We start from the raw sequence: 17606 nt of genomic DNA on the forward strand, positions 1-17606 counted from the left end.
GTAATTCTGTAATAAAATAAAGATAAGGCTCAATTGCTACTATGCCTGTAGGCAGCAATATGGAAGATAACTTTCTTCCAGGACTTTAAAAAAATACCCGTCGGTCTAATCTCAAAATTGTAATCCCATGGAATCCCTCGTGGTTTTACGCAGGGTTTTTTGGGGGTGCTGGTGGTGGCGGGAGGAATAAAAGAACCGACAAGATGGGTTAGGCTTTACCACACTGCTGCAGCTAATTTTTAAGAAGTATGCTTAAAAGCTTAGCCTTCCAACCTGATTCTTTGCAAGTTTATTTAGAATCGCCGCTGGAATCTTTTCCCTGTTTGTCGGAATGTGTCGTGTGTGGATCCCATATCCGAGTTTTCTCGACGCCAGCTCTGTCTTTAAGTACCCCCCACCTTTCTTCCCTATGCCCCTCCCTCCCTCCCTCTCCCCCCTTCTCTCTCTCTCTCTCGTTCGCTCGCTCGCTCTCCCCCATCGCTCTTGCCTTCTGCTAGTCGGCCTCGTTTCTCTCCTCCAATTGTGTTCTTGAATTGCCTCCGCGGCAGGATTCCCTGAACCAGCCACCATGGCTGACATGAAAACGGGCGTCTTTGCGAAAAATGTCCAAAAGAGACTGAACAGGGCGCAGGAAAAGGTAAGGGAAGACGCATCAACTGTTAGAGAAAAAACAGAGTCTGTGCGCTTTGGGATTTCCAAGACCACGACGTTGGAGAGGAAGCGTAGAAGTGCGAGGGGAAGTGGGGGGGGAGGTTGCAGCAGATCCTTCAGTAAATGCGGGAGGCGGAGATCAGCACCCCGCGGATCCATCTAAGAACAGCTGCACAACCAAGCCGAGCCAAAAGACATCCAGCGCTGCAATGGCGTTGCAAATGCAAATGCTGAGCTTTTCCCTCGCGATTTCGGGCAAGGCAGCGGCGGCGGGTGCCGGCGTGGATCAACGTCAGGTTTTCCATAGCTAAGCTGCCGCCCTCGCCCAATTCGCTTGCACAGAGGGCATTACCTACCTGTACTGATTGGAGCCCTTATGAGATAGGGTGGAAGGCCGGTAGGCCGAGCGAGGACCAAGTGTCTGAATTAATCAGAAGGGCGCGAGTATTTTACGTACTGTATCGAATCCCTCCCCGCGGGAAACTAAAAGGAAATATTCAAGGCCATCTGACGTTTCTTTCCCCATTTGCCTTAGTGTCTTGCAGGGCAATTAAAGGCAGCGTTGCTTGTCCTTCCGAAAAGAGAGAGAGAGAGAGAGAGAAAAGAGAGAGTGCCATGTACTAACAAAACGGCGGTCCCTGCTCGAGTACAGAATAGCGCCCTTTGGGAAAATGGTTGAATTCGGGATCGGTGGGCTGGGGAGCTGCAGCACCGGTGTGGATTTGATTCCTTGCTCCATTTGTGTGCTTGAAGTGCGCCCTGTATTCGTGACCGGAGCATAAATAAATCTTGGTAAAGAGATGGTGAAGCGCAGAAAGCTGTCTTCCTCCCCAAGGAACTTTTGGTTAATACCTCGTCTATAATTACCGTGATGTTTTTCCCCTCCCTCTTCTGTTGGCAAGCTGCCCTAATCAATGGTGTTATATAATATCCCTTGGACCATTGAATAATTACATCTTCATGAAGCCCTTTTAATTAGAGGAAGGATGCAGGTCAGAGTTATATTCAGACTGCTGTATACCTGTTCTTCTGTCATTAATCCAAGAGTTATGGATTATTTCCTACCCCAGAAAATCAAACAGTTGCAGATGCTGTGCTGTTTTGCCTGGGCCAAGGGGTGGACCTTGCTTTAATATCTGGGTTTTGCATTTGGGATTAGCTTGCTCAGGGTCAAAAACTGTTTGCCAAGAGATAGTGGCTCCAGATTTTTGGCTCTTGGCTAATGAAAAAAACCCTATATAATCTGTGAGCTGTTTGTTTGCTCCATACAAAATACTGGAGTTCTGATCCTTTTCGTTGAATAATAATGCCCCTAGAGGTGTATGATTACATTCTACTTTCTGGACTTGGTCTTACTGGAGTTGCTATCAAAGGATCATAAGCCTCTTGATAACCTGCAGCTTGGGAAGAGGATTTGGACTCTAGTTCTGTCTGCATAAATAAAGATTCGGTTCTCCCTAAGCCCCACCTTTATGTGCCCACATTTCATCAGACTATAAGAGGATTGTGTTTCTTTTAATAACTGCCCAAGCTTAAAGTTATTTGATCTCCTGACTGCATTCATCTGAAGACTAAAGCAGCATTGATCAGAGTGGCCTTCTCCAAATGGCTTTTGTCACTAATCCACAATGACCACCAAACACCCCCTATTCCAGTGTTTTATCAGAAATTCTTGCCAAGTTTTTATTCAAGATTCAGAGTTCTGGTGGTTTAATATATGTTAAAAGGAAACAAGATCCACATTTCTCAGGTTCCTGATGATTTGCAGCTGAATCTGGAGGTCAGTACTAATTCTTAGGGAGGAAGGACCAATAGAGACAAATGAGAGATGATACAAGTGGGGTGGAAGGTTCAGGTAGCAACATGAGATGGAAGAATGTGTGCGATTTGGGCTTAAATTCAGGGAAATCATCTTTTCATGTCTTGCCATATTTAAAAGCAGCGCTTTTTCCTCTTAGTAAGACAGGATAGTTTCCTGTAGGTCTGAATTAAATTGCTCAAGTATATGGTATCTGAATAATTCTGCAGAGTTATTGGAATACATTTTGAAATCTGTCAAATACATATCTTTTAAAAATGGTGCTTGTTTAAAAGCTATCAAACCGCACAACATGAGAGTGTTAAAATCCTCTCCTTGCCTCACAGTTATCACCAAGACAGTTATGATTACTCTTCAAATAGATAGTTTGAATTCTTATGTGTGAGCTCCACAAAGTAATCCTTTTAAACTCCAAACTCTTCAATATATTAAATACATAGTTAATGCTCTTTTCATATTGGATCTGAAATTTGATTTAGGTACAGATGCTCCATAAATAAGGAAAATCAAGCCAAATATATTCTAGATTGGCCATTGAACTTTGGTTACTTTAATCATATAGACCCCCACATTATTGACATCTTTAGAGAAGGCTGGAAGGCTGTTACCAGTAAATAAATACATAAACAAATATAAACATTCCTGCATTTGATTCAAATGATGGTTGGTTGGATCCAAGACCTATGGAAATCAATGGAAATTTAATGTGACGTTGTTTTCACTGATCTATTAATAGCAAACTTTAGTGAGAATGCAACTTATTTGCTGGTTTTATAGACCAGGCTAAGCTAATCATGATTTGTTGACTGAATTGTAACAACCAAGTACTCACATAATGCTAACTGTGATAATCTAACTTTAAAACCAAACAAACCACATTATGGCTGCATGTACAGGTGGTTAGGTATAGGTGCATATGTTGTCATGAGTAGGATATCCAAAAATTAAGTCATTGAGATTAGAATGGATGGAGCTTGTTTAGGATTTGTTTTGTAACTCTTTTTTTTAGTTGAATTGTTAAATTTCCAACTTGTTTATTCATTTTCTGTTTGGTTATTTTTTGTTCTGTTTTGCTATATTATGAATTACCCAGAGTCATTTGACAATCTGGCAGTGCCTAAATTGGAAAAAAAAGAGAGGAGTGGTTTAATTAATAATTAAATGAATTAGACAGGTTTATTTTGGGAAAGAGGAATCAAGAAATTATTACAATCTTCAAAGATCTGTAAAACTATTATGTAGAAAATGGAATAGAATTGTTCTCCATTTCACCCAAAAAACTGATGATCATTGATTGAAACCAGATTTTAGTTAAATGTTTAACAACATTGTTTGAAATAGAAACAGACCTGCCTGAGAAGATGACCTCTTCTTGAGATGTTTAAGCATTCAGCTTAATGAGATGCTGAAGCTGCACCCTGTACCTAGTTCCCGCATTGGCTGGGCATTAAGCCAGTTAAACATCACAATCTGTTCCAAATCAATGATGCATTTATGTTTATACAATATAGTTAATGTTTCTAAGGTGGTTTATAACATAAAAAGCAATCAAATCCACACAATTAACATCCACCACCCTTATTTTTAAAAAAGAAAACCTAGACCAGTAAACTCTTTGAAGGAAGGAGAAAGTCAGAGTACTAGAAAATGAGACCAAATGCAGATAGATTCCCCTTGTCTCCCCTTTAGCTGGAAATTATTCTTTTGCAAAAGCATGCGAAGAGATTGGAAAACATCATTTCTACTAGCTTTTTTCTTTACAACATTAAAAGACCATCTACCCTTTTGTACTATGAATCCAGTATTTCTGTGTTACAGACTTTCTTTTCACAAGCATCAAATGCCAAGTCTAGAAGACCCTGCCAACACGCCTTTCCATATTATTTATTATTTATTATTTATTAATTTAATTTGTATACCGCCCTTCTCCCGAAGGACTCAGGGCCGTGAACAGGGCAATACATAATAAAAAGCCAGATACAAAAATTAAAAAGTAATTAAATAGCAATGCCCGTAATAAATTAATACAGATTAAAAGGTTAAGATCAGTTTATAAAACCCGACCCCATCCCATCAGGCCAGGCCAGCTTGTTCAAAGAGGTAGGTTTTAAGATCGCGCCGGAAGGAGCGGAGATCAGGCGCCATCCGGAGCTCGACCGGAAGATGGTTCCATAAATCCGGCGCGCCCACAGAGAACGCCCTCCCCCTGGGGGCCACCAGTCGGCATTCTTTGACCGGTGGCACCCTGAGGAGGCCCTCTCTGTGGGAGCGTACTGGGCGGAGGGAAGTTGACGCCGGCCGCAGGTGCTCCCCAAGGTATTCCGGACCCATGCCATGTAGGGCTTTGTAGGTCATTACTAACACCTTGAATCTCACTCGGAAGACAACTGGAAGCCAATGCAGCTCGCGGAGCAGAGGTGTGACATGGGAGTGTCGGGAAACTCCCAACACAACTCTCGCGGCTGCATTCTGTACCAGTTGGAGCCTCCGAGTGGTCTTCAAGGGTACACAGACATAAGATCTCATTCTGCCTGTTTGTAATGTTCATTCATGAGTGGCATAGCTTAAATAGTCTGAACTGACAACATCCACATCATCAGCATCAGAGGTAGGGTGTGCAGACATACAAACATTCTTAGAAAAAGAAAATGTTTCAAAAAGAAAAATGTGGTCATGATATGCTGACAGACCTACCTTCCAAAACAACTGGTTGGGAAACGGAATGGAATAGAACATCCTTAAGCTGGGTGGGATTGCTTCACCGGACAACAATAAGAACATTCCCATGCTGCAACCTTGAATGGTGAGCTAATTTTATAATAGGTATTTAAGTTTATGGTCATTATTTCCAGTTGTTTCATCTGGCAGGAAACAATGGTATTTATATACTCCCTTATCCTGGGTTTGGGTGTCTGTGCCTTTGAGGTAGGGTGACTATTGACAACTGCGTGGAACAGTACCTGCTGTTTTCTTGGCAAGATTTCAGAAGTGGTTGCCATTACATTCTTCTTAGGGCTGAGAGACTGTGATTGGCCCAAGGTAACCCATCTGTTATACTTTAGATAGATCTAGAACTCATAGTCTCCTAGCTTCTAGCCTGATACCTTAACTAGAACCCAGACTAGTTTAATTCATTCTTTATTCTATTTTATACAAAAGGAAAAATAGTCCAATCTATCAAAAGTACTATAAAAGACAGATTCGGAATACAAGTCAAGATAGGCAAAAACATGGTAAGAGAAAATCTGTACTCTAGATGAGTTAAAATTTCCATGATCAGATGGATTACATCCCAGGGTTCTGAAGGAGCTGGCAAACGTGATCCAGAACCACTGAACCATATTTTTCAAAGATCCTGGAGTACCAAAGAACTACTAGAGGACTGGAAAAGAGCTGATGTGGTTCCCATCTTCAAAAAGGGTAAAAATGAGTCTAGGAAATTATAGATCAATCAGTCTGACATCAATACCTGTGAAGATCCTGGAAATAAATAAGCCACAAATCTGTGAACACCTAGAAACAAGCTAAACTAAGCCAATATGCTTTTTTGTCAAAAGTAGATCATACCAGACAAACATTGCTTCATTCTTTAACAAAGTGATACTTCATTAAAGTGAAATACTATGGAAATACTATGGACATAGTTTACTTAGATGTCAGTAAATCATTTGATAAAGTACACCACAATCTATTCCTTGGTAAGATATAAATATGTTGGGTAACACCACTAGACAGCTGACCAACCATACTCATCATCTAGTTCTCAATGGAACTACATCATGCAGTGGGGTACCTCAAGGTTCTGTCTTAGGCCCAGTACTTTTCTATATCTCCATAAATTATTTAGATGAGGGGATAGAAGGGGAGCTCATCAGATTTGCAGACAACACTAAGCTGTGGGGAAATAGCCAACAGTTTAGAAGATAGACTCAAGTTACGGTAATATTTCGACAGACTTGAACACTAGGATCTATCCAACAAATGCAATTCAGTGATGAGAAAAGTAAGGACTTACACTTAAACAAGAAAAATCAAATTCACAGGTATAGAATAGGTAGCACCTTCCTCAATAATAACTGACGGTATTCTTCAAATGCATCTGAGGGCAGGACAAGAAATAACAGAAGCTTATCAAAGAGAGATTCAACCTAGAACTAAAGACAAATTTCCTGACAGTGAGAACAATTAATCAGTGGAATGGCTGGCCTCCAAAGTTGTTGTTGGTTCATCATTGGATGTTTTTAAGAAAAAGATTGGAGAGCTATTTGTCCGAAATAGTATAGGATGTCCTCCTGGAGCAGAGGGATGGATTAGAAGACTCCAAAGTCCCTTCCCAACTGTGTTATTCTGTATTTTATTCTTTAGGGCAAGTAAAAGGAGCCAATGCACAGGTTTGCCTGCCAATGTAGAAGAGGAGAAACTGCACCTAAAGTAGTCATTGCCCAACTCCCTTAAAGATTTTACTCAGTTCTGGGAAGATTTAAAATATGTTTGGTTGAATTTCTTATACAGTATTTTGGCAATATGAGCATTCCTAAATGGATGTGAGTGAAGCATAGTATACTTTACAAAGAGATTGGCCCAAAATATAAAATAAACTTTGTGAAGAAATTTTGTGGAAAAAAGGTACAAAATAGTTTCATTCTCATGCTTAGTAAGAGTGATTTGTATGCTATATCTATCAATTACATATACAGATTAGTCATACCTGTATTAGTCCTGTGTTAACCTTGATTATTTAAGGAACTACTGCAACAAATGCTTAATTTCTGGGGGAAAAATTATATTGCATTTATACATATTCATCTGTTGCCTACTAATGTAGTATTAGATATTAAACTTTATGTAAATGCAGCATAGTTCCAATATACCAGCTTAAAAATAAGCTCCTTTATTTATGTGCTGCATTTCCATAAAGTTATATCCAAAGTTCTGCACACAGCAATCATGATACAGAACAACAATCCATACCAAATATTAAAGGAGGAATTCAAGCTAAATTGAATGCACTTATACACCTAGTTCAAATCTATGGAATGTAAATCTAGTTATTACTGAATTATTTCATGGAACATATAAATACTAAAAACTGATAGATATCTTTCCTTTTCCATCTTGCAGCTTTATTATTTTAGAAAGATTTCTAGCACTGCTGTTCATCATATATGTTGGTGTTCAATACCAGGATCCCAGTTAGCAGGGTTTTCTCCAAATCCAAACTGCAGCAAAAGGAGTTGTCAGCATACTGGGAATCTAGTTTGAACCTATTCAAGATTTTATTTATTCATGGGCTATGATAAAGTAATATCAAAGTACCTAAGGTTTCTTTCCCCCCCCCCCTAAAATTGAGATAAAAATATCAGGAATGATAGTCCCTTTAGGGGACATTAACCCTCCAGCATTTCAGCTAGATAAAGAGTTTCACTGTAATAAATCTGGAAATATTCCTTGTGATTTTCTTTTAAGACAGAGGTAGCAAAGTGGAAAGAATAGAATCTAACTGTCAATTTCTGGCTGAAAAGCTCAACTAAGGAAAACGTCAGAGTCATTAATTACTCTAATGTGACTTTTATTGAGCAGAATCATTATGGCAGGCTCAAATTGAAAGCTAGGTCTGAAGAAAAAGTGGGAAACAAGTAATTAAAAGAATGAATCTCCTCCTCTCTGTGACAGTTTCAAGTCACATTGTCCAATAATCTCCCAGTAACTATTATGAAAAGAAACTTTAGCTTACCAAACCAACTCTTCTATAGCTCCAGCTTTCTCACAATGATAAGGACATCTGTGAATCCAAATCTCTCTCCATCTCCCTCTCCACTCTGTTGGTAAACTAGAGGCACACAGCAGTCTTAAAGGCAGTAGGGTTCATAGCTTGACAGGCCACCCCTCTTGGAAAGAAAGGGAACCTAGAAAACAAAATAATATACATTAATGCCTGCTAATCCTTCCCTCGCACCGGTCCTGGCTTCTGGGGTACTTTGCATGGAATCGCTTCACCAAGCAATCTGCGCTGATGTGCTGCACTTTCACCCATCTAGATTCTGTCATGGGGTAACCCTCCCATTGAATCAAATACTGCAATTTCCCTTTGTGGATTCTGGAGTTGAGTATTCACTTTACTTCGTAATACGTTTCCCCTTCCACCACAATCAGGGCAGGAGTTGCCATTTCAACTAGTCTCAGCATGGATTCCTTGTATGGTTTAAGAAGCTGCAATGGAATACAGGATGCACTTTCCCCAACCACCTCGTCAATTTCAGTTCACCCATTACTGGGTTAATAAATTTAACTATGGGGGATGGACCTATGTACTTTGGCCCTAACCTTTTGCAACTTTGTTTCAGCCCTAAGGTATTTTGTAGACAGGTACACTTTATCCCCTGCATGGAAAGCCTCCTGGGGAGCTCGTTTCTTATCTGCTTGTTTTTTCTGACTCTCAGCTACCTTAGTTAAAGCCATCCCAGACTCGATAGAACAAATTCACCCTATCACTCAGGATGCTTAAGGATGGGGGCTCCTGGGGCATTCTGGTATTAGCACAAAACTCCACTCCTGTGGCCAACTTAAATGGAGTGAAACCAGTGCTGCTGTGTACTGCATTGTTGTATGCCACTTCTGCAAATGGCAGCAACTCTGCCCAATTCATCTGCTGATAGTTGACATAGCAACACAGGTACTGCTGCACTATAGCATTGGCTCTTTCCACAGATCCATTAGTACTCATATGGAAAGCAAAAGAAAGCCCCTGAGAGGACCCAATCATTCTCACAAACTCCCTCCAGAATTTGCCGATAAACTGGACACCCCCCCCCAAACTGAAATCATTTGCTTGGGTCCCCTGTACTTGCATGCTTGTAAATCCTCCTTGGTGTTTCATTGAAGGAGGACAGCCTTTACAGCCACATCGCTGGTATCCACCTGGATCACAAAAGGTTCCTCATGGTTTGGCTGTTTTAACGTGGGTTCAGCAGTGAACAGCCCCTTCAATTTCTCAAATGCCACTTGGCATTTCATTGTCAAGCTCAAGGGCTGATTCGGCTGAGGTTTCTCTTCCCCAGGTGCTATTGGCAGGCTGTAGGCTCTTCACCTACAGACTGGGTTCTGGTGGAGAAGGTAGCCCAGGCAGCAGGATAACGCTCTTCCCCCATCACCACAGCTGCTGCTCCCCCCTGAATGGTGGGGTGAAAGGATTGGCATCAGTCTTAGGATTGGGGCTGAACTCCCTTGTGGTCTGGCATCCAGTTGTGGGACTGGCCCTCCTCCACAGACCTCCAGGCTGCTGAACTTCTCAGGTGCTCTACCGACTGGCTGCTGCACCTTGGCAGGTAGTGCTCCCTGGGTGCCATTCCCTCTGAGGGTTCACATCTCCAGCATTCCATCCACTTGGCTTCTTTGGGCTAGGGGCAGTATGACTAGAACTCAGCTTCAACAGCTCTCCGCAGCTCTTTTCTCCACCTCTCCAACTTGGGCCGGTTGAATGCTGCCACTTCCCCCATTCGGCGTTGGCTCTCTCCATTCAACTTGCTGCTTAGGCTGGGTTGAGGCTGGTGGAGTTATGAAGCTGCCCTCAGCTCCAGCTGGAGTTCCACTGATCAATTCCGAGCCAGTTTCTCCATTTCAGGCATCTTCCCCTGAGTCTTCAGCACTCCTCTGGAGGCTTCCAAAGGGGCGTAGGGGCTCAGTACCTCTCAATGGAATTAGAATTGTTTAGAGAGCTATCTTAGTGTCAACCCCTGGCTGAAAAGCCCAACTAAGGAAAACACCAGAGTCATTAATTACTCTAATGTGACTTTTATTGAGCAGAATCATTATGGCAGGTTCAAAGTGAAAGCTAGTTCTGAAGAAAAAGTGAGAAACAAGTAATTACAGGAATGAATCTCCTCCTCTCCTCTGTGACATTTTCAAGTCACATTGTCCAATACATCTCTCAGTAATTGTTATGAGAAAAAACTTTAGTTCACCAAAACAACTCTTCCACAGCTCTGGCTTTCTCAAGATGATAAGAATACCTGTGAATCTTAAGCTCTCCCCATCTCCATCCCCACTCTGTTGGCAAGCTAGAAGCATGCAGTGGTTGTAATGGCAGTAGGATTCATAGCTTGACATTAACATACAGATTTTCTGGCAAAGAGTTATATAAGAAGTTATCCTGAACTAATGCAGAAAAAGTAGTCTTATATATTTTTTAAAAAAGAATGCAAATGTTGTTAAGGTATCACTGATAGATGATATTATATATCATACCATCCCTGACTTGACACAATATTTCAAAATAGTTTGAAGATCTGATATCAGTTCAGAGTCAAGTCTTTTTTGAATCAAATAATCCATTCAGAATTGTATGTATGTTTATCAGACAGTTAATGTGAGATACTAAGCACAGAGATTCACATTAGACCTAAGTTGCAAAGCAACACTAATAATAGAACAAAGGTAGAAAACATATTTTTATGTAAGATTGTAGGCAGCACAGATGGCTACATCCCAAAATATAAAAAACTGAAAAGTAGCTGTGCATTTTTTAACAAACACAGTATCATGGCACTTTAACATATTTGTTCTGACACAAATTATATAACATAAGTGTTTATGGTTCTCAAAGATTAGGAAATGTAACAAGATTAGAGTATATATACATCAAGTATGTATGTATTCGATGGTCATTGGGAATATTCAGTGTTAGTGCTGTATGTTAAAATGGCTAGCTTATTTTAGCATCATACTGTAACTTAATTATAAGTAATAATCCCAGGTCCTTAGGAAGGACTTGATACGTAGATAGAAATGCCAAGTCCAATCTTGGAAAAGACTGAATAGATGGATAAAAATACCAGACTCTATAAACATTTCCTGACTGTGTGGTGAGCATAATAATAATAACAGAGAAAATAATAGGAAATGAAGAAACTAAGACAGGGTGCATAACACTCCAGACCTAACAATTGTTGATAAGAAAGACAGAAAAGTCTGGATAATTGACATGGCAATATAGAAGACAGCAGAATAGAAGAGAAGGAACTGGAGAAGACAACCAAATACAAAGATCTGCAAATAGAAATAGAATGATTGTGGCAAAAGAAAGCAAAGGTAATACCAATAATAATAGGCACCTTGGATGCAATCCCAAACCAACTGGAGCACTAGCTGAACACTATCAGCATTGGCAAATTAACCATCAGTTAATTGCAAAAAGTGGCTTTACGCGGAACAGCTTACATCCTGTAATAGTATCTTTAATACAATCAAACATCCACATCTGCCTATCCCAGGTTGTTAGGTTGATAAAAATGGCTGACTCTGCAACCAACAATAAGAATACATGAGGACAATAGAGTAGAAGACAAAGAATTGGACAAGATCATAAAGTATTCAAAATTGAAAAAGTAAGACATTAACTAGCTGTGGTAGTCCCAATAGTTATAGGAACAGTGGGTGCTATATTGGTACTGTTATGTACTGGGTTTTTGGAATATCACCACATGTGTTGCTGGAGAACTAACGGTTCTCCAGCAACCCAGACAGGATGTCTCCGATCCTGCAATTGGTCAACTTTGGGTGGCAAACATGGGTTCAATCTGATTGGTTGCTACCAGAGGGTCTGACTATATATTGAGGCAGGGTGACTCCAAATCCTCATTACAGTTTCTGATTAAATAAAGAATGAGTTTTTCTGTACTCAACTGCGTGTCTTCGTTCCTGCTCATCAGAGCCCATGACATAATAGTGGCAACGAGCATAAGGGCTGAAGTCATGAGGGGACGGCATTACTCGCTGGAGGGAAGAGGCATCTTCCCCCCCCCTCTAGCCAGCTAGTAAGCTACACTAGCGGCCGCATGCTCAGAGGATGCGTTCCCTGAGCCTAAGAAGCAGGATCCAGCAACAGCGCAGGATTTGAGGAAAGATGCCAAAGTTCGGCAAACTCAGAGAGTTTGACATTAAACATCCAGAAGATTGGCCGTCTTACCTCTCACAATTACCTATGAGCTAACCAGATTGCAGAGGAAGGCCTAAAAGCTGTGATGTTGCTGTGCATGTGTGGGCCAGTGACTTTTGATCTAGCGGAAAACCTCTTCGCGCCAACGCCCATTGAAGCAGTATCATTTGCTGACCTTAAGAAGAAGCTGACCGGGCATTTTCAGCCAAAAATGTCGGAGATGGCATGGCGTTTTAAATTCAACCAACGAGTGCAGCTTCCCGGTGAGACAGCATCAGAGTTTATCACAGGCCTAAGGCAGGCCGCTTGTCTCTGCAAGTTTATGAATTTAGAGGAGTGTCTGAGAGACCAACTCATCTGTGGCCTGAGAGACAGAACCCTGCAGCAGAGATTGTTTGCCAGACCAAATCTCACATTCGCCGAAGCACAAGACAAGGTCATGGCTGACGAAGCAGCCGGAAGTGCAGTACAAACAGTACAGCCCACCAAATCTCCAAAGACAGAAGATTCCGTCCACCACAAGGTCACCAAATGCGGCAGAGAATCATCAGAAGATGAAGAACCCAAAATAAACAAGCTCCAGAGACACCCAAGCACGCAAAACCACAGCAATCAGCAAAGAGAGAACAATTACAAGGCAGTTCTCTTACCTAGATGTAAGGGGTACGGAGGCAACCACTCCCACGCAAATTTCAGATTTCGTTTGGCCACGTGTAGAGCTTGCAGAAGGACCGGCCACATCGCGGTGGCGTGCAGAGCTTGCCAGAGAGACAGGCCACCCAAGCACCAGTCAGAGGAACCGACTAGGAAAGGTACTGGGGCCCTGGGTCCAGTCAGTGTGGGGTTCTTCAAGAGCCAGAGAAGCGTTTGTCGCACCAGGGCTTGTCGTCCCCTTAAGCCTAAACTTAAGCTCTCAGTGGAGCTACAAGGAATTCCATGCAAAATGGAATTGGACTCTGGCTCAGCGGTCTCAATCATCTCGCATGACACATTCAACCTTGTGTGCAGACGCAGCAAACAGTGGGCTAAACTAAGACCCTCAGATATTATTTTCACAGATTTTCAGAATGCTCAGGTTAAAGTTAAGGGTGAAGCCACCTTATTGGTGAAATTTAAAGGGTTTTGGGGGCAACTGGATGTCATAGTAGTAGAGGGCCAAAGAACAAGTCTTATAGGACTTGATTGGTTTGAGGCTTTGGGCATTCAAATAACAGGCATTAACCAGACACAAACTGCAGACCTCATGGCTGTTTCTGAGGTATTCGTGGATGTTTTCGAGTCAAAACTGGGAACTTATACTGGGTCACCAATTTCCTTTAAATTAGATCCTAACATTGTACCAATAAGGGTTAAGCCTCACAGGGTTCCTTTTGCCTTAAAACACAAAATCGATTCTGAAATCGATAAGTTAGTAGAGCAGGGTGTATTGCAGCCTGTTGATGGGGGGACTGAGAAACTCCTATTGTCACCCCACTAAAGCCCAACGGGGAGGTTCACATTTGCGCAGACTACAAATGCACGTTAAATAAAGCCTTAAATCAACATGCATACCTGGTCCCGATAGTCAGCCATATTCTAGCCTCTTTGCAAGGGGGAACCATTTTTGCTAAACTTGATTTAGTGCAGGCGTATCAGCAACTGCCAGTAGACGAGGCCACAGCCATGGCTCAAACAATAGTGACTCATAGAGGGGCATTCAAAGTCAAACGCTTGCAGTTTGGGTATCTTCCAAGGGATTATGGAACGCACACTTAAAGGTATTCAGGGTGTCTGTCCTTATTTTGATGATGTTCTCATTGCCGGGGAATCCCCAGAAGTATTGGACAACAGGCTCAGGGCTGTGTTACAAAGGCTTCACGATGTGGGCCTCAAGTTAAAGAAAAACAAATGTAGTACTGGGGTTTCTTCAACGGAATTCTTGGGATTCTGTATCAATGCTAGTGGGATTCACCCTGCTGAGTCGAAAGTTAAGGCCATCAAAATGGCTCCTAGGCCAAAATCAAAAGCAGAGCTGCAAGCATTTTTAGGCCTCCTGAATTTTTATCACACATTTCTACCTCATAAGGCTGCAATAGCTGAGCCCCTCCACAGGCTACTTGATAAAAAAAAGCCCCTTGGAAGTGGAATGACTTACATGCAAAAAGTTTCCAGGATCTCAAGGCCCGTCTTTCAGAAAAGTCCACTGTAACTCATTACATTGAATCTAAATCTGTATGTCTTGCATGTGATGCATCTCCCTACAGTGTGGGGGCAGTCTTAAGTCACATAGAGAAGAATGGGAAACAAGTTCCTATTACATTCTATTCTAGAACCTTATCTGCAGCTGAGCGTAATTATGCACAAATTGATAAAGAAGCCTTAGCCATAGTGGCTGGAGTCAAAAAATTTCATGATTATTTATATGGCAGGGATGTCACTGTCTTCACTGACCACAAACCCCTTTTGGGCCTATTCACAACAGATAAGCAAACTCCCCACATACTATCTCCAAGAATGCTGAGATGGTCTATATTTTTGTCTGCATACGAATTTAAGTTAATTCACAAACCTGGGAAGGAAATGGGCCATGCAGATGGCCTCAGCAGACTACCACTGCCACTAATGGATCCTGATCTAGCTCCTGCTGCTAAAATATTGTCCATTCAGGACTTGCCTGAGTTTCCCCTCCATGCTGGGGATATTGCTGTTGAGACTGCTACAGATAAAATTCTGAGCAGAGTACTGTCATGGGTATACACGGGCTGGTTGGAAAAAAGTCCAGGCCCTGATTTCCAAAGTTATTTTGTCAGAAGACATGAATTGTCTGCATATAAGGGCTGCATATTGTGGGGCAACAGAGTCATTATCCCCACATCATTGAGGGATAGAGTCTTACATTCCATATATGAAGGCCATCCAGGCATTGTACGGATGAAAGCCTTAGCTAGAAGCTACCTTTGGTGGCCTGGCCTGGATAAGGCTGTGGAGGATCAGGTCCATGGTTGCTATACCTGCCAGAGGTCAAGGCCTGAAATGCCTCAGGCCCCAGTTCATAGGTGGGAGGAAACACATACCCCCTGGTCCAGGGTTTATATAGAATACGCTGGGCCTTTTCAAGGACAGCTTTTTATGGTAGTAGTGGATAGCCACTCAAAATGGCTGGAAGTAGTTCCAGTCCCCAATATGACTACTGCTAGGACCATCCAGGTGCTGAGATGCCTGATGTTTTGGTTTCTGATAATGGAGCTCAATTCACAACTGCTGAGTTTCAGGCTTTTCTCAGAGCTAACCTCATCAGGCATGCTACATCTGCACCATTTCACCCCTCTATGAATGGACAAGCCGAACGCATGGTGAGGACAACAAAGGAGGCACTCAAGCGCATCATCATAGGCAGTGCTTTTTTTGTAAAAGAAAAAGGTGCCGGAACTCACACATGTCATACAACCCGCCTTGCCTACCCTACAAGGTTCCATCCAAAAAAGGTGCCAGAACTCCGTTCTGAGCGTTCTATGACAAAAAAGCCCTGATCACAGGTGACTGGCATCATAGACTGGCAGATTTCTTGCTCTGTCAACACACTACACCCTACACAGCTACAGGTAAAAGTCCTGCTGAGCTTCGTTAGGGAAGGTGCTTAATTACTAAACTGGACAGGTTGCATCCAAACAGAGTGGCATCCGAAGCCTCTAAACCAAAACCCCCAAGGGGGCTACACATAGGTGATTGGGTTTGGGCCAGGAACTATGGGCCTGGCAACTTGTGGGTTCCTGGTCAGGTGATCAAAGAATCCGGACCCCTATCTTATAAAGTGGGGTTGGAGGGAGGGCAACTGGTCAGAAGGCACATTGACCAACTTAGGAAAAGATTTCCAGAATGGTCACTAAGTGAGGACTATGACACAAGTCCCACCCGAGGTCCTCAAGCTGGCATCCAAGCCAGATCACACAGAACCACCAGGCTTTTCCTTTCTCAGTGGAACTTGATTCAGATGAGGAACATGGCAGCTCAGAAGTGCAACATGGGACCCCTGACCAGGCAAACCAGCCGAATCTCAGCAACCGCTGTGCCTACTCTGCTAAACAGTCAGACTCTGGGGTGGGCCAACCTGGAGAGGCCAGCCAGAGCAATTCAACTCCTCTGGACACAGGAGCACAAGGGGAATTGGTCTACCCAGCCCACTGGGTAAGCTGGTAGACCACAAAGTGACTGGAACTCCAAGGCATTCCTCCAGACCACACAAACCCCCCAGCATATCTTACAGACTATGTTGTAAAATAAAGTGATGTGTAATGTATGACAATGTACCACTACCTACAGAAATTGGGGGTAAATTGTAACTGCTGGCAAGCATGTTCATTGAAACGTTGTTTTATCTTTTTGTAGTTATACTGCATTGACAAGCTATTCTTTAATATCTTTGTAGTCCACTCTACAAGGCACGTCTGTAAAGGTCGCGTAATGTCTTTCTAACTACCTTGGCTTAACAAAGCATCACATTTATTATTGTTAAGTATTATTTTAGTATTTGGGTGTTGGGGGTGATTGATAAGCCTTGACTATTGTTAAAGGTATTATAGCCTGATCTTAGGAGGGAGGGGTGTTATGTACTGGGTTTCTGGAATATCACCACGTGCGTTGCTGGAGAACTAACGGTTCTCCAGCAACCCAGACAGGATGTCTCCGGTCCTGCAGTTGGTCAACTTTGGGCGGCAAACATGGTTTCAATCTGATTGGTTGCTACCAGAGGCAGGGTGACTCCAAATCTTCAGCACTGTTTCTGCTTAAATAAAGAATGAGTTTCTCTGTACTCAACTGCGTGTCTTCATTCCTGCTCATCAGTGCCCACGACATAATAGGTACCCACACTTATATATCCTATATTGAGTGTTTAAAATCTTTGACAGTATTTAGATAATCTCTACATTGACATTCACCAGTCAATTACAAATGACCACATTTCTTGGATCCACACATACACTATGCTGATACATCATGTAATCCTAGTTCTTGGAAAGAACTCAGGCCAACATCAACTAAAAGAATTTGCAGGTGTGACTTCATATTGCTGTGGACAGTTATTTTTTTAATAGTAGCATTTTTTGTCAAGACCTCTTGTCCATATGTTCTTGAAAGTGCCATTTTTTGTTTCATTTATTTATTAGATTTTTATACTGTCTCTTTCTTTTATAAATAACTCAAGGCATACCTAAAACTCCTTCC

At 42.1% G+C, this 17606-nt stretch overlaps 1 protein-coding gene across 1 annotated transcript in view; it reads left to right on the plus strand.

Moving 5' to 3' along the window:
- Window positions 1–568: 568 nt before the first annotated feature.
- AMPH (amphiphysin) overlaps window positions 569–17606 on the plus strand; it is a gene marked incomplete at its 5' end in the record, with an annotated part of 112510 nt that continues 95472 nt past the window's right edge. The window contains one exon of the mRNA XM_081346222.1: window positions 569–637. Within this exon, the coding sequence (XP_081202348.1) occupies window positions 569–637 (69 nt within the window). The remainder of the gene's footprint in view (window positions 638–17606) is intronic.

Source organism: Vipera berus (genome assembly GCF_964194415.1).
Source record: "Vipera berus genome assembly, chromosome: Z".
Classification (NCBI taxonomy): domain Eukaryota; kingdom Metazoa; phylum Chordata; class Lepidosauria; order Squamata; family Viperidae; genus Vipera; species Vipera berus.